At 38.9% G+C, this 14,385-nt stretch overlaps 1 protein-coding gene across 1 annotated transcript; it reads right to left on the bottom strand.

Moving 5' to 3' along the window:
- Positions 1–1,152: 1,152 nt before the first annotated feature.
- Positions 1,153–11,424, bottom strand: LOC137035827 (uncharacterized). Its single transcript, XM_067409524.1, has 7 exons — positions 11,295–11,424; positions 9,219–9,542; positions 8,734–9,030; positions 8,302–8,628; positions 2,369–2,671; positions 1,876–2,160; positions 1,153–1,786 (listed from the first exon to the last, which is right to left on the bottom strand). The coding sequence occupies exons 1-7, from the start codon at positions 11,338–11,340 to the stop codon at positions 1,635–1,637; spliced, it is 1,734 nt and encodes a 577-aa protein (XP_067265625.1). The 5' UTR covers positions 11,341–11,424; the 3' UTR covers positions 1,153–1,634.
- Between the last annotated feature and the right edge of the window lie 2,961 nt (positions 11,425–14,385).

Raw genomic sequence — 14,385 nt, 5'->3', positions numbered from 1 at the left:
CCTGTTGCAGATCATTTAGGTAGTGTCACGTAGTGTGAACACCTTCAAGACTCCACAGCAAGCCATGTAGTCTGAACAGCACAGCGATCTGCCAATGTTTAAAGTCCTGTAGTGTAAACTTGGCATCAGACCCCCAATTCTGATAATTGTACTGACTGTTGAACAAAAGATTTCCGTAATCTGTTCATTCAAGTCATCTGTTTGATGGCAAAAGTTGATATTCTTCATATAGAATATGGGAAGGGTCCAACATAATTTTACATGTTAACAACATTTTTTTTATGTACATCTCATTAAATCTTGGCTCAAGCATTTGGTCCACAATCTTAGAACAAATAGATATCAGTCTAGCCAGTCGAGCTTTGAGTTGAACAGAAAGACAGTTATTCTATCTATCTAATTTACCCTCTACTGACTACAGAAGCTTTTTTACTAAAATCTTTCTAAATATTCTAAATATTTCATAATAATAGGAGTTAAGGCGAAGATCACCTAATTTATGTGCCCCTGCTTTATTTTGGAAGAGGTATTACATGCAAAGTCTTCCATATTTCAGGGATAATGAGTGAGTATCAATGGAACTCTGAAAAAATAGGCTGCCACACAGGTGCAAGCTCATCTGCAAATTTTTTTTCAAAATGAATGCACTGAGATTATCTGGTCCTGTAGGCTGAGAGCCGAGAAATGGCTGCAAGGTTTGGAGACTAACAATAAATCCTGGAGTGTTTTCCGGACAAAACCAAACTAAAATCACTGTTGGACCTGACAGGTACAGAGTTCATTGATAGCAAATATGCTGTTGATAAAACTTGCTTTTGAGAAAGACTTGAGAAAGAAATGCACAAACATGTACTGCGGGAGTTTGATTCAGTGAAATGCTGAAGCCTCCAAATGACTATATCTGTATTCACCCACTGTGGATCTTTTCTGTGTTTGCAGTGGATTTTATAAGTGTGTTGTGTCCTGCATAGCAGTTGTTTCCAGGATTACTGCACATGTTGGGGGATTTTCTAGTATAAACATTGTATATAAATAAGCATGTCACCTCCTGAGTTTGGATTTTTCTGTCAGTTTGCGTTCGTCCACCCTTAGAATTGAATGAATTCCCCCCATCAGTGCTGTCCTGTAACAGTGAATGTTAATCCTCTCTAATTTAACCAGTCATTTATTACATGGTACCAGAACAGAAGCAACTGAATCCATTAAAACATGTTTAAAACTCACCATCCAGACGCCAGAAACACAAACAGAACAAAACAATCCAAAACATCTTCAGCGGTTTCAGTCCACAAATATGAAAAGAGAAACTCTTCAAAACTGCTTCAGTAATAAAATGACAGATGCACTGATGTGAAGCTGCTCTGTAGTAAAATGATGTGAAACTCCTCCAACATCTAAAATAACCACACATCCTTAAATGTTAATCATGTGAGCGTCTAGCACTTTCTTTCTGATAATTCACACCCTGAACATTGTCACTTTGAGCTTCATAGGCAGGTCTGGATTAAAAACACACAGGGCCCTGGGACTCTGAGACACAATGTTTTCTACCAAAAACAACAACAACAACAAAAATACGCCAGAGATACAATCATACAATATCCACACAAAAAATAGTATGAGAAATGACACCATTAGGTTTCTGATGTGTTAATATGTGCTTGATGTTGTTCAGCTCTTCTGGATCTGATGTCATAAACCAGAAGAATGACAGTAGCCACGCCCACCAGAGCAGAGAGGACCAATCGGATCACAGCTCCAGTAGGACCACAACAGTGGACAGAGTCTGAGGAATAAAAACATCAAACTGAGATCAGCTCAGACAATAAACACTAATATCAGCGCTGACATCAACTAATATCAGCACTGCCGTACCTGAACATGTGTGACAGAGTTGAGTGATGTTGAGATGTTGAGTCTGGTTGATGACGGGATTGTTGATCACACAGCTGTAGGTGTTTTTATCCTGATATTCCACCTCCAGAGGAAGAGAGAGACTGATGGAGCGATAAAACACACTGATGCTGGACAATAACCTGTTTCCTTTGTACCAGGAGAGAGTCACATGACTCACATTCACAGCTGAACACACCAATGAACATGATGATGATGAAGATGATGAAGAACAGTCTCTACTGATGACAGGAACAGACAGATGAGCTGGAAAACATGACAGAAAAAAGATAAATAAGAACAAATCTAATCAACAATCTTATTATCAGTTCAATCAGTGTGTTGAGTCAGTGTTTATATGATCTATCATATCAAACTATAAAATGATTCAACAAATAATAAATATGTAAATAGTTGGTAAAAAAAAAAAAAAATAACTAAAAAAAAAATTAAAGAACAAATGATCTCTACACACCAACACTGAAAGCTTTTAATGAGTATTTGTGTGAAACCCTCATCAGTAGTTTATATTCTCCAGTATGTTTCATTGTGATGTTTGTGATGGTCAGAGATCCAGTTTGATTGTCCAGCTTCAGACTGTCTCTGAATCTCCCATCAAGAACATCATCATATACAGTGATTCTGTCGTCCTGTTTATTGATTTCAGCTATTAAAGTGTTTTCATTTTCAAACCTCCACCGAATCCAATCATAACGTTTCATTTCAGTAAGATCAGAGTTTAGAGTGACTGAATCTCCTTCCTTCACTGATATTTCATCTGTATCACCAAACAGAGAACAAACAGAAACAGAGTTTGTAGCAGAGAGAGATTTTAACTTTATGATTGCTTTTAAAAGTAAATAATTTCATATAAAAACACGATTCCAAAAAAGTTGAGACACTGTACAAATTGTGAATAACAAAGGAATGCAATAATTTACAAATCTCATAAACTTATATTTTATTCACAGTAGAATATAGATTACATATCAAATGTTGAAAGTGAGACATTTTGAAATGGCATGCCAAGTATTGGCTCATTTTGAATTTCATGAGAGCTACACTTTCCAAAAAAGTTGGGACAGGTAGCAATATGTTACAATAGAGAGGAGGTCGGAGAAACAGGTACAGTTTACGATGTTTATTGAGACAACCAGAGCAAATTGCAGGTGAGTGAAAGCAGACGAAGTTTCCAGACAGAATATATATCAAGACAATGATACTTGACTTGATCTTCCCACCAGGTTCATTGAAGGCTGCGAGACATGAAGCAGACGAGGATTCCAGACAGCACAGATATCAAGACAGTGATACTTGACTTGATTCACACCAGATTCGATGAGGACTGAGAGACGTGGAGCAGAAGGAACACAGAGACACTCATGGAGGACTGGAGAACACAGAGGATCTAGGAGACACACTGGAGACAGGTAAGTAGTCCGTAAGGTAAGCATTCATTTTAGTATGCGTTAATGAGACCGGAGAAAGACTGAGTGACTGTAAGTGTCTTAAATAGTGCTGCTGACTGGGTTGGTGATGAGTGTCAGATGCGTGTGATCAGTACTCTGGGAGTGTGATGTGATTGGCTGGGTGCAGAACCTGGCGTGTCTGTGACACAATAAGAGGCCGGAAAAGTGAAATGTACATATAAGGAAAAGCTGGAGGACCAATCTGCAACTTTTGGCAACATGATTGGGTATAAAAAGAGCCTCTCAGAGTGGCAGTGTCTCTCAGAAGTCAAGATGGGCAGAGGATCACCAATTCCTCCAATGCTGTGGCGTAAAATAGTGGAGCAATATCAGAAAGGAGTTTCTCAGAGAAAAATTGCAAAGAATTTGAAGTTATCATCATCTACAGTGCATAATATCATCCAAAGATTCAGAGAACCTGGAACAATCTCTGTGCGTAAGGGTCAAGGCCGGAAAACCATACTGGATGCCTGTGATCTTCGGGCCCTTAGACGGCACTGCATCACATACAGGAATGCTACTGTAATGGAAATCACAACATGGGCTCAGGAAGACTTCCAGAAAACATTGTCGGTGAACACAATCCACCATGTTATTCGCCGTTGCCGGCTAAAACTCTATAGGTCAAAAAATAAGCCATATCTAAACATGATCCAGTAGCGCAGGCGTTTTCTCTGGGCCAAGGCTCATTTAAAATGGAAAAGTGGAAAACTGTTCTTTGGTCAGACGAATCAAAATTTGAAGTTCTTTTTGGAAAACTGGGATGCCATGTCATCCGGACTAAAGAGGACAATGACAACCCAAGTTGTTATCAGCGCTCAGTTCAGAAGCCTGCGTCTCTGATGGTATGGGGTTGCATGAGTGCGTGTGGGATGGGCAGTTTACACATCTGGAATGGCACCATCAATGCTGAAAGGTATATCCAAGTTCTAGAACAACATATGCTCCCATCTAGACGTCGTCTCTTTCAGGGAAGACCTTGCATTTTCCAACATGACAATGCCAGACCACATACTGCATCAATTACAACATCATGGCTGTGTAGAAGAAGGATCCGGGTACTGAAATGGCCAGCCTGCAGTCCAGATCTTTCACCCATAGAAAACATTTGGCGCATCATAAAGAGGAAGATGCAACAAAGAAGACCTTGTAAGGACGCTGAAGCGGCATTAGAATCCATATGCAGTGTTTAATGATATCCACAGCAAACAAATCCAAAACAACAGTCAAATAATCATAAACGTAAAACAAGCGGAGGTACATACACAGTAAGGCAGTCCAATCCAGGCAACAGAACAGTGGGCAATCCAAAAGGCAGAAAATAGGAGAAACAGGCAATGATCATAAACAATAAGGCAAGACAATGGCAATGGGAAAACGCTCGGTAAGGCAGACAGGCTGCCAATACATTGCAATGTACAAAGAGCATTGTGAAGCAGAGCAACCAGTGAAGCAGAGGGAGCGGCATACAGTCAGTACTCGGGAGAGGGCTCCCTCTGCTGGCATGGCGTTGGTTCAGCCTCTCCACTTGCCCGTTAGATTGCGAATGGTAGCCTGAAGTTAAACTGACATTAATATCAAGTTGTTTGCAGAATGCTTTCCATACCTGAGATGTGAACTGGGTTCCTCTGTCAGAAACAATATCTTCAGGGATACCGTAAATCCTGAAGACGTGGTGGAGCATCGCTTGAGCAGTTTCCATAGCTGTGGGAAGACCCTTCAAAGGAATGAGTCTACAAGCTTTAGAGAAGCGGTCAATGATTACTAAGATCGTGGTAAACCCATTAGATGGGGGCAGGTCAGTGACAAAGTCTACTGAAAGGTGTGACCAAGGTCTTTGAGGTATGGGCAATGGTTCTAATAGACCAGATGGAAGTTCTTTGGGGGTTTTAGACTGTGCACACACTGAACATGTCTTGATGTAATTTGTTATATCCTTAACCATAGATGGCCACCAGAAGGAATTTTGCGTGAGGTGTAGTGTTCGTGAGATACCTGGATGCCCTGAGCAAAGTGATGTGTAGACCCATTGCATGACTCTGAGTCAAAGCCTGGAGGGAACATAATGTTTGTTAGCAGGACAGCCTTGTGGTGTGGGTTCATTGTGCTGTTCTCTTTGGATTTCATCCATCAAATCCCACGTGACTGGTGCGATGATGATGGATGGTGGCAAGAAGGATTCAGGTTGGTTTTCTGTCTGTGGGTGATCATGTCTCCTGGAGAGAGCGTCAGCTTTGCTGTTCTTACTACCAGGACGGTAGGTCACAGTGAACTGGAATCTGGTAAAGAACAAGGACCAACAAGCCTGGAGAGGATTTAATCTTTTTGCACTTTTTATGTATTCAAGGTTTTTGTGATCTGTGATTACCTGGAAGAGGTGAGTGGAACCCTCCAACCAATGTCTCCATTCTTCGATGGCTGCCTTCATAGCTAGGATCGGGATAGGTAAATTGGGATCGGGATGTTTTAGGATTGGTGCAGTTGTAAAGCTGTGCTTGAGGTTGATGAATGCCTGTGTAGCGTGATCTGTCCATTTCAACTTTGAAGGTTTACCTTTCAGTAGGGATGTTAGTGGTGCTGCTGTGATGCTGTAGTTGCGTATAAAGCATTGGTAGAAATTGGCAAACCCCAGAAAGCTCTGAAGCTCCTTGACTGTAGTGGGTTGGGGCCATTCGGTGACTGCTGTGATCTTGGAGTTGTCCATTTCTACACCTTGATGGCTGACGTTGTACCCTAGGAAAAATGTTTGTTGGACATGGAACTCACATTTTTCTGCCTTGACATAGAGTTGATTCTCTAACAGTCTGGTGAGTACAGTTCTGACATGACCCTTGTGTTCTTCCTCAGACTTGGAATAAGTCAAGATATCGTCTATGTAAGGCATAACATACTTGTTCAAGATGTCTCTGATAATCTCGTTAATGAAGGACTGGAAGACCGCAGGTGCATTGGCTAGCCCATACGGCATGACCTGGTATTCATAGTCCCCCCTAGTGGTCAAAAATGCAGTCTTCCACTCATCACCTTCTTTGATCCTAAAGAGGTTATAAGCACTCCTAAGATCTAGTTTTGTGTATATTTTAGCTTCTCTGAGCTGTTCAAGTGTTGCAGGAACTAGTGGTAGAGGATAACAAAACTTAACTGTGACATTGTTCAAACCTCGATAATCAATGCATGGACAAAGTCCTCCATCCTTCTTCTCCACGAAAAAGAAGCCTGCTGCTGCTGGGGAAGTGGATGGACGAATGAAACCGGAACTGAGAGCTTCCTCGATGTATTCTTCCATAGCTTGACTTTCTGGGCATGACAGAGGATATACTTTACTTTTCGGTGGTATGGCATTTGGTAGGAGATCAATGGCACAATCCCATGGATGATGAGGTTGCAGTTGAGTGGCTTTGGTTTTGCTGAAGACTTCCTGAAGTTCCTGATAGCATGATGGTATGGTGACTGGCTTACATTCTGGACTCTCTATGTTGGTGGTAAGACAAGACTTGGTAATGGTGTTATTCAGGCAATTAGAAAAACAGAATTGTGACCGATGTATGATCTCACCACGTTGCCAAGAGATGACTGGGTGAACAGATGGCCAGGGGTATCCGAGGATGATTTCATGGCAGATTCAATGATGTATAAGGTGATGGTTTCTTGGTGAAATAGTCCTACTTGCATTTTCATGGGTAGAGTTTGTTGAGTGATGCCATCTCCAATGGGTTTGTTGTTAACAGCTTTACCTTGAGTGGAGGATCACAGTGTTGGACAGGAATGTTGAATGTTGTAATGAGGTCTTGATGAATTAGGTTTAATGCTGAGCCAGAGTCAATCAGCGCTGTAACTGAAATATTGTCAACACTCACCCGGCTGTTGTCAGCGAAGTTTCTCCGGGCTTTGAATGGACAGACTGCGTTGCGGTGGACTGCATTACCGCAGTAGAAACATAGATTCTGAATTAATCGTCTTGATCTCTCCTCTGTAGATAATCTCGTGACTCCTAGCTGCATGGGCTCAGGACTGGCATGATCATTGGCTTGAGTCGGAAATCTGTGTAGCTTGCAGGGTATGCATGGGTCTCGTTGACTTGTTTTGAGGGCGATGAGTATGCATGAGATTGTCAATCTTGACAGCTAATGTGACATAGTCAGAAAAGGAGTGATCCTCACCATTACATACAAGCTTTGCCTGTAACTCCATATTCAAACTGCGACGAAACATGGCATTTTTCGTTCCAACCACTCTGAGCAGCAAGCGTTCTGAACTCAATAGCATATTCAGCGGCGGATCTGCGGCCTTGAGTTAGCTGCATTAAACGAGTGGAAACATCCTTGCCCCCTGCTGGGTATTCAAACAAATCTCTAAGTTGTTTTACAAAATATGGATAGGATGTTTGGAACAAGTGATCAGTTTCCTAAACTGCAGCAGCTCACTCGATCGCTTTGCCCATTAGCAATGACATGAGGAATGCACACTTCTTCTCTTCAGAATCAAAGTCACTTCCTTGATGCATAAAAACGATTTCTACTTGGTGTATGAAACCTTTACATTGCTCAGCAGAACCATTAAACTTGTCAGGTAATGCAAAGCTTACCTTTCTGGGCATAGGCGGTGGTAGCGATCACAAATACTGAGTGAGGTAGTCATTTGCCGCTTTTGCTTTAGCACAAGTTTACAGCACAAACTTTAGCATTTTCTCAGTTTAAACATATGTCATCTATGTTGTATTCTGAATAAAATAATGAAATTTGAAACTTCCACATCATTGCGTTCTGATTTTTTTCACAGTTTGTACAGTGTCCCAACTTTTTTGGAATCGGGTTAGTATTTAAATTTCAAATAAATAATGAAACACAAATAAAACAAAACATAAAACAAAAACAGGCATAAATTAATAATTGTATCTGGTGATTAAAACATAAAATGTTGAATCAAATATTTAACTCACCAAAGACAGCGAGAAAGAACTCAGTGTTCATAATGTTGATCATTCGTTCAAAAAGTCCAACATGTTCAGTTGTGATGTTTGTGATGGTCAGAGATCCAGTTTGATTGTCCAGCTTCAGTCTGTCTCTGAATCTCCCATCAAGAACATCATCATTTACAGTGATTCTGTCGTCCTGTTTATTAATTTCAGCTATTAAAATTTTAGACCACCACTTATCATTATCATCTCGTAATCTCCACTGAATCACATCATCATCCTTCATTTCAGTAAGATCAGAGTTTAGAGTGACTGAATCTCCCTCCTTCACTGTCACTGACTCCACTGATCCTGATCACAGAAACACACACAGAAGAAACACAAACAGGGTTTGTCACAGAATAATACTGTGAAATCACTTCACAATGTTTTACTACATTAAATTTTTAACCTCACCAGAGATACGGACACTGAACTCTTTCTTTCTCACACTGTTGATCTCTAGTATATAAGATCCAGTCTGCTCATCTGTGATGTCTGTGATGGTCAGAGATCCAGTTTGTTTGTCCAGCTTCAGTCTGTCTCTGAATCTCCCATCAAGAACATCATCATATACAGTGAATCTGTCGACACCTTTATTGATTTCAGCTATTAAAGTGTTTCCAAACCTCCACTGAATCACATCACCATCTTTTATTTCAGTAAGATCAAATTTTAGAGTGGTATAATATCCTTCCATCGCTGATGTCAATTCTGAAAAACCAAAAACACACACAGAAGAAACACAAACAGGGTTTGTCACAGATTAATACTGTTAAATCACTTCACAATGTTTTACTAAATTAAATTGTATAAAATGTCAGTTTGACACATTAATATCATAAAATGACGAAAGAAACAAAATTATGCTTGAATTAATTTAAATTTTAATATAACCTCACCATAGAGAATGACATTAACTTTTTTCTTTCTCACACTGTTGATCTCTAGTGTATAATCTCCAGCATGTTCATTTGTGAAATCTGTGATGGTCAGAGATCCAGTTTGATTGTCCAGCTTCAGTCTGTCTCTGAATCTCCCATCAAGAACATCATCATATACAGTGATTCTGTCGACCCGTTTATTGATTTCAGCTATTAAAGTGTTTTCATATATAAACCTCCACTGAATCACATCATCATCCTTCATTTCAGTAAGATCAGAGTTTAGAGTGACTGAATCTCCCTCCTTCACTGACACTGACTCCTCTTCATCACCAAACGCACCTGAAGAACAGAGTTTTCACAGATTAAAGCTTTAAACAAGTTCTAGGTTGAATTTACTGTTGCTGTAGTTCTTTTCCTCAACACTAGGGGTGGTACGTTCCTCAGGTATGAGGGTGAGGGTAAGTGTGCGCAAAATGATTAGATTATTTAATTTGAATTTTCCTTGCCTGGAGCTGTTTGAACCTGTGGATTATGAAGGTTACTTGTTTGTACTCACTATATATATTGGTCTCAAAAGCTCAACGGATGGTATCCTACATTTTTATTGTGTTTTTCTTCAAACTGAAGAACAAAAATAATTCAAATTATGTTGAGTGAAAGCTGTGTACTTGCTGGAGTTTTGGATATGGTGTTTTTCCCCCGTTTATTGCATGTATATTCTTTAGTTGATACTTCCTCATAATGTTTCTAAATGGCGTCTGACCCTGCCGAGAGCGGGAGTGAGTCTCTCACAGAGACTAAATATAGTTCAGACGCATTTACTGTGTATCAGGAACCCATAAGAGACCTGATTTAAGCAGTCTTTATCTGTAGTCTGATGCTGATGAGGCTAGGGAAGCTGAAGAAGTGTTTTACTATCACCTCCTCCACTCCTGAAGATGATGATCTCTCTGGTTTTGGCTAATAGAGTTAAATATATGGAAACTAGAACAAGTGAAGTGGAAGGAAATCTTAGTGCCATTTTTATAAGTTTGAAACCCAGGTGCTGGATAATCTGCACTTTCATCAAAACCACATTAGTTCTTTAGAAGTCAAGGCTTGTGAAAGGTATTTGAAACAGAGAGAGGAAGCTGCAGTTATGGAGGTTAAGAATGAATGCTAGAGAATAAAACAGATCTTAGAGGAGAGAATTTGAGATTTGGGCTGGGCAGTTATGGATGGTCTTAAGCGGAGAGAAGCTACTTCTATACCTGCCAGACATTCAACTCCACTTCCAGAAATTCACTCTCACTATTAAGTTCAAAACCCCATAAAACATCCAACCGTTAGGCAGTGGGAGGCCCTTTAATCTCAAAAGTGAAAGTTCCCTTTCCACAAAATCCCTCATAATGTAATGATTGTAATTTCTACTCTCAATGAGTGTAAGATTGAGGCAATTATGTTCAGACTTTTAGCTGTTTCTATCCACATACATCATGTGCTGTGTTATCTGGCCTCATGTGTCAGGCCCTGTTAAAAATGTGGGTGTTGTGTTTGATTCTGCTTTGACTATAGATAAGCAAGTAAATGCAGTAGTGAAATTTTTTTGCAGCAAAGACTCCTTACAAAGTGAAGAGTTTTTTAATGTGCTTTAAAGTCATCTTGACTAGACTACTGCAACTCAATGCATGCAGGTATTAGCGAATCCTATATTTGAATCACATACAAACATCCAAAACACAGCTGCTAGACTGGTATTTTACTACAAAACACTTCACACAGAAAAGTTTGTAAATTGTATATCTGTATTGACCCACTGTGGATCTTTTCGCAGTGGATTTTATAAGTGTGTTGTGTGCTGTATAGCAGTTGTTTCCAGGATTACTGCACATGTCGGGAGATTTTCTTGTATAAACATTGTATATAAATAAGTTTGTCACCTCCTGAGTTTGGATTTTTCTGTCAGTTTGTGTTCGTCCACCCTTAATATTGAATGAATTCCCCCCATCAGTGCTGTCCTGTAACAGTGAATGTTAATCCTCTCTAATTTAACCAGTTATTTATTACATGGTACCAGAACAGAAGAATCATTAAAACATGTTTAAAACTCACCATCCAGACGCCAGAAACACAAACAGAACAAAACAATCCAAAACATCTTCAGCGGTTTCAGTCCACAAATATGGAAAGAGAAACTATTCAAAACTGCTTCAGTAATAAAATGAAAGATGCGCTGATGTGAAGCTGCTCTGTAGTAAAATGATGTGAAACTCCACCGTCAGCTAAAATAACTGCAAATCTGCCGTTAATGCATGTGACCGTCTAGCACAGGGGTGGCGAATGTTGGTCCTGGACACTGGTGTATAAAACCATACTTGAGTAAAAGTATAGATATTTTACCAGAAAATGACTCTGGTAGAAGTCACTGTTTAGAAAGTTTTAAAGTATGTGATATTTTTTGTACTTAAGCATGAAAAGTATACAGTATATATATATATATATATATATATATATATATATATATATATATATATATATATATATATATATATATATATATTTTTTTTTTTTTTTTTTTTTTTTATATTAATTAAACGTACTTAAGTAAATGTAAAATGGAGCAAAAATATACTTAAAATGGTTCTATTTGAGCAGCAAGATTGTGTTCAGTTTGAACTCTTTCTTACATTTTGTTTCTTTGAGTTAAAAAATGGCTAAATGTTTATTGTAATTTTTAAATATAAAAAATACTAATATATTAATTATACATTGATCGTTCATGTTAATTCATATTGCATTATAACTACACTCTAAAAAATGCTGGGTTAAAAACAACCAAAGTTGGGTTGAAAATGGACAAACCCAGCGATTGGGTGGTTTTAACCCAACTGTTGGGTTAAATGTTTGCCCAACCTGCTGGGCAGTTTTATTTAACCCAACTATTGTTTGAAAATGACTATATGGCTGACTTAAAATTAATCTAAAATGAAATTAAAATGTTAATTTATTAAACATATTAATAAATGTTAATTTTAGTGGTGGGCATAGATTTTTTTTTTTTAAATGTAGATTAATCTTGGAATTAATCTAGATTAATCTAGATTAAAATGGCTCATTTGAATTCTGCCGAAGACATTCAGAATATGTGAGATACCCAAATTGTCCCTGCGTCCCAATGTCCATACTATCCATCCTAAATAGTATGTGAGATTAAAATAAGTGTGTCCCAAAGCATAGTATGTTGAAAAGACTATGCCAAAAGTCCCCGGATGGTCTACTATTTCCGGTAGATTTTCAAAGTGTGGATCCATGCACACTATAAAGGCTAATATTGCCCACAACCCATTGCGCGCTGTACGAGGATTCAGTTCAGAACTACAAACACGAGTAAAAAGTGTTAAAAAACTACAAAACATGGCGAATATGCACGATCGATGCTGAGAGATTTGAGTGACTAATAATCAGCTCAAACAAATAGAAGATTTTTATTTTAATGTTATATGTGTTATTTTTCATCTGCAAATACCAATGTGGACTTTTATAAAGATCTGATTGGCCATTAACTTTTAAATGCATATGTCCCAAAGCTTGTCTACTCTCTTGCTACACACTCAAAAGTAAGTACTTTATTTTCACAGAAAGAGTACATTACATACTTTTAGGGCGTATAAGTAGGCGAATTGGGACGCAGCAAATGACTAAAAGTAATCCGCCATTTTGTCCGACGAAGCAGATAGGAGTTAGAAGATTAACCTCAGTGGAGTTAAACTTTTGTATATTATATTTTGTATATTGACATCTTTCCGCGTTTGAAACAACACTGATTCTCATGTTCATTCATGTTTATTTGATGCTATAAATGGACTCGTAGTAAGAGATGATCGGTTCACGAGCCTCTTGATCCGAGGCATTACAGCAATCTGTCACATTAAAGAGCCACAAAACGTTTTTTATTGTTTGAAATTCCTAAAAAACTACACAGTTTTAAAGCTGGGACTTTGTTTAATATCATAAGTAACCTGCTCTGTCTTGTCAGTGTCCTCTTTGATCCGTGATGCATTTATCACTGTGTGGCGTGACAGCGCCAGGGCTCGTCGGACAAAGCAACGGTAACTAAGCGGGGCGGGTCTTTGCGAAGGGTCAATTCGGCTAGTTATACATCCGAACTAAAATATCAAGGTGAAAGTCATCATAGCTTGCGAAGTATAGACCCAGTTCCCAACCCAATTTTGAGAATATATTAACAGCGATATTTTTTTTATTGCCTGCAGCACGTTAACGCCGATAACGGCCCACCACTAGTTAATTTTCAAGATATTTTGGGTTAATTTTAAGTAAGCAATACTGTAATTTTTAAACAATAGTTGAGTTAAGTAAAACTACCCAGCAGGTTGGGCAAACATTTAACCCAACTGCTGGATTAAAACAACCCAATTGCAGGGTTTGTCCATTTTCAACCCAACTCGGGTTGTTTTTAACCCAGCATTTTTTAGAGTGTAATGTAAGAGACATGTCTTAAGCAAGCGGTCATTCAGCCTCTTCTCAAGAAGTCCACTCTGGACCCCTTGGATTATACAAATTACCGGCCAATTTCAAAACTGCCTTGTATTTCAAAAATATTGGAGAAAGTGGTTTTAATTCAGTTGAGCTCTTTTTTAGCTAATAATGATGTGCTAGATGCTTTTCAGTCTGGTTTTAGGGCAGGACACAGCACTGAATCTGCTTTATTGCGAGTTTCCAATGATTTGTTACTCATTGCAGACTCAGGTAGTCGAGGAGATTTAATTATGCTCGACCTTAGTGCAGCTTTTGATCTAATAGATCATGACATCCTTATTAAACGTTTAGAGCATGTTGTGGGTCTGAGAGGGACTGTTTTAAAATGTTTTTCTTCTTATTTGAAGGGACGATCCTTTTCAGTGAGGGTTGGGGAATTTTCCTCTTCTTCAGTTCCTATTGACTGTGGAGTACCTCAGGGCTCCATTTTGGGCCCTATTCTGTTTTCATTATTTTTGTTGCCTTTAGGCCTTATTTTCAAAAAACACAGAATGTCTTATCATCTTTATGCTGATGATATTCAGATTTACCTACCTATTAGATCTGGAGGATCAACTTCTCAGTCTTCTTTGCTACCATGTCTTGAGGAGGTGAAGAGCTGGCTAGAGCGAAACTGCCTACAGCTTAATGAGAATAAATCTGAAGT

Source organism: Chanodichthys erythropterus, chromosome 14, assembly GCF_024489055.1.
Source record: "Chanodichthys erythropterus isolate Z2021 chromosome 14, ASM2448905v1, whole genome shotgun sequence".
NCBI classification, from domain to species: Eukaryota; Metazoa; Chordata; class Actinopteri; order Cypriniformes; family Xenocyprididae; genus Chanodichthys; species Chanodichthys erythropterus.
Note: the sequence above shows the minus strand (reverse complement) of the source record. Positions and strands in the feature narration are given on the sequence as shown.

Excerpts from the sequence above, each read along its gene's own strand:
- LOC137035827 (XM_067409524.1), bottom strand. The coding sequence starts at position 11,340 with ATGTTTTGGATTGTTTTGTTCTGTTTGTGTTTCTGGCGTCTGGATG. Across the intron at positions 9,543-11,294 it reads GTGTTTCTGGCGTCTGGATG|GTGCGTTTGGTGATGAAGAG; the intron begins GTGAGTTTTAAA and ends TCTGTTCTTCAG. Across the intron at positions 2,672-8,301 it reads GTTCTTTCTCGCTGTCTTTG|ATGAAATATCAGTGAAGGAA; the intron begins GTGAGTTAAATA and ends TTGGTGATACAG.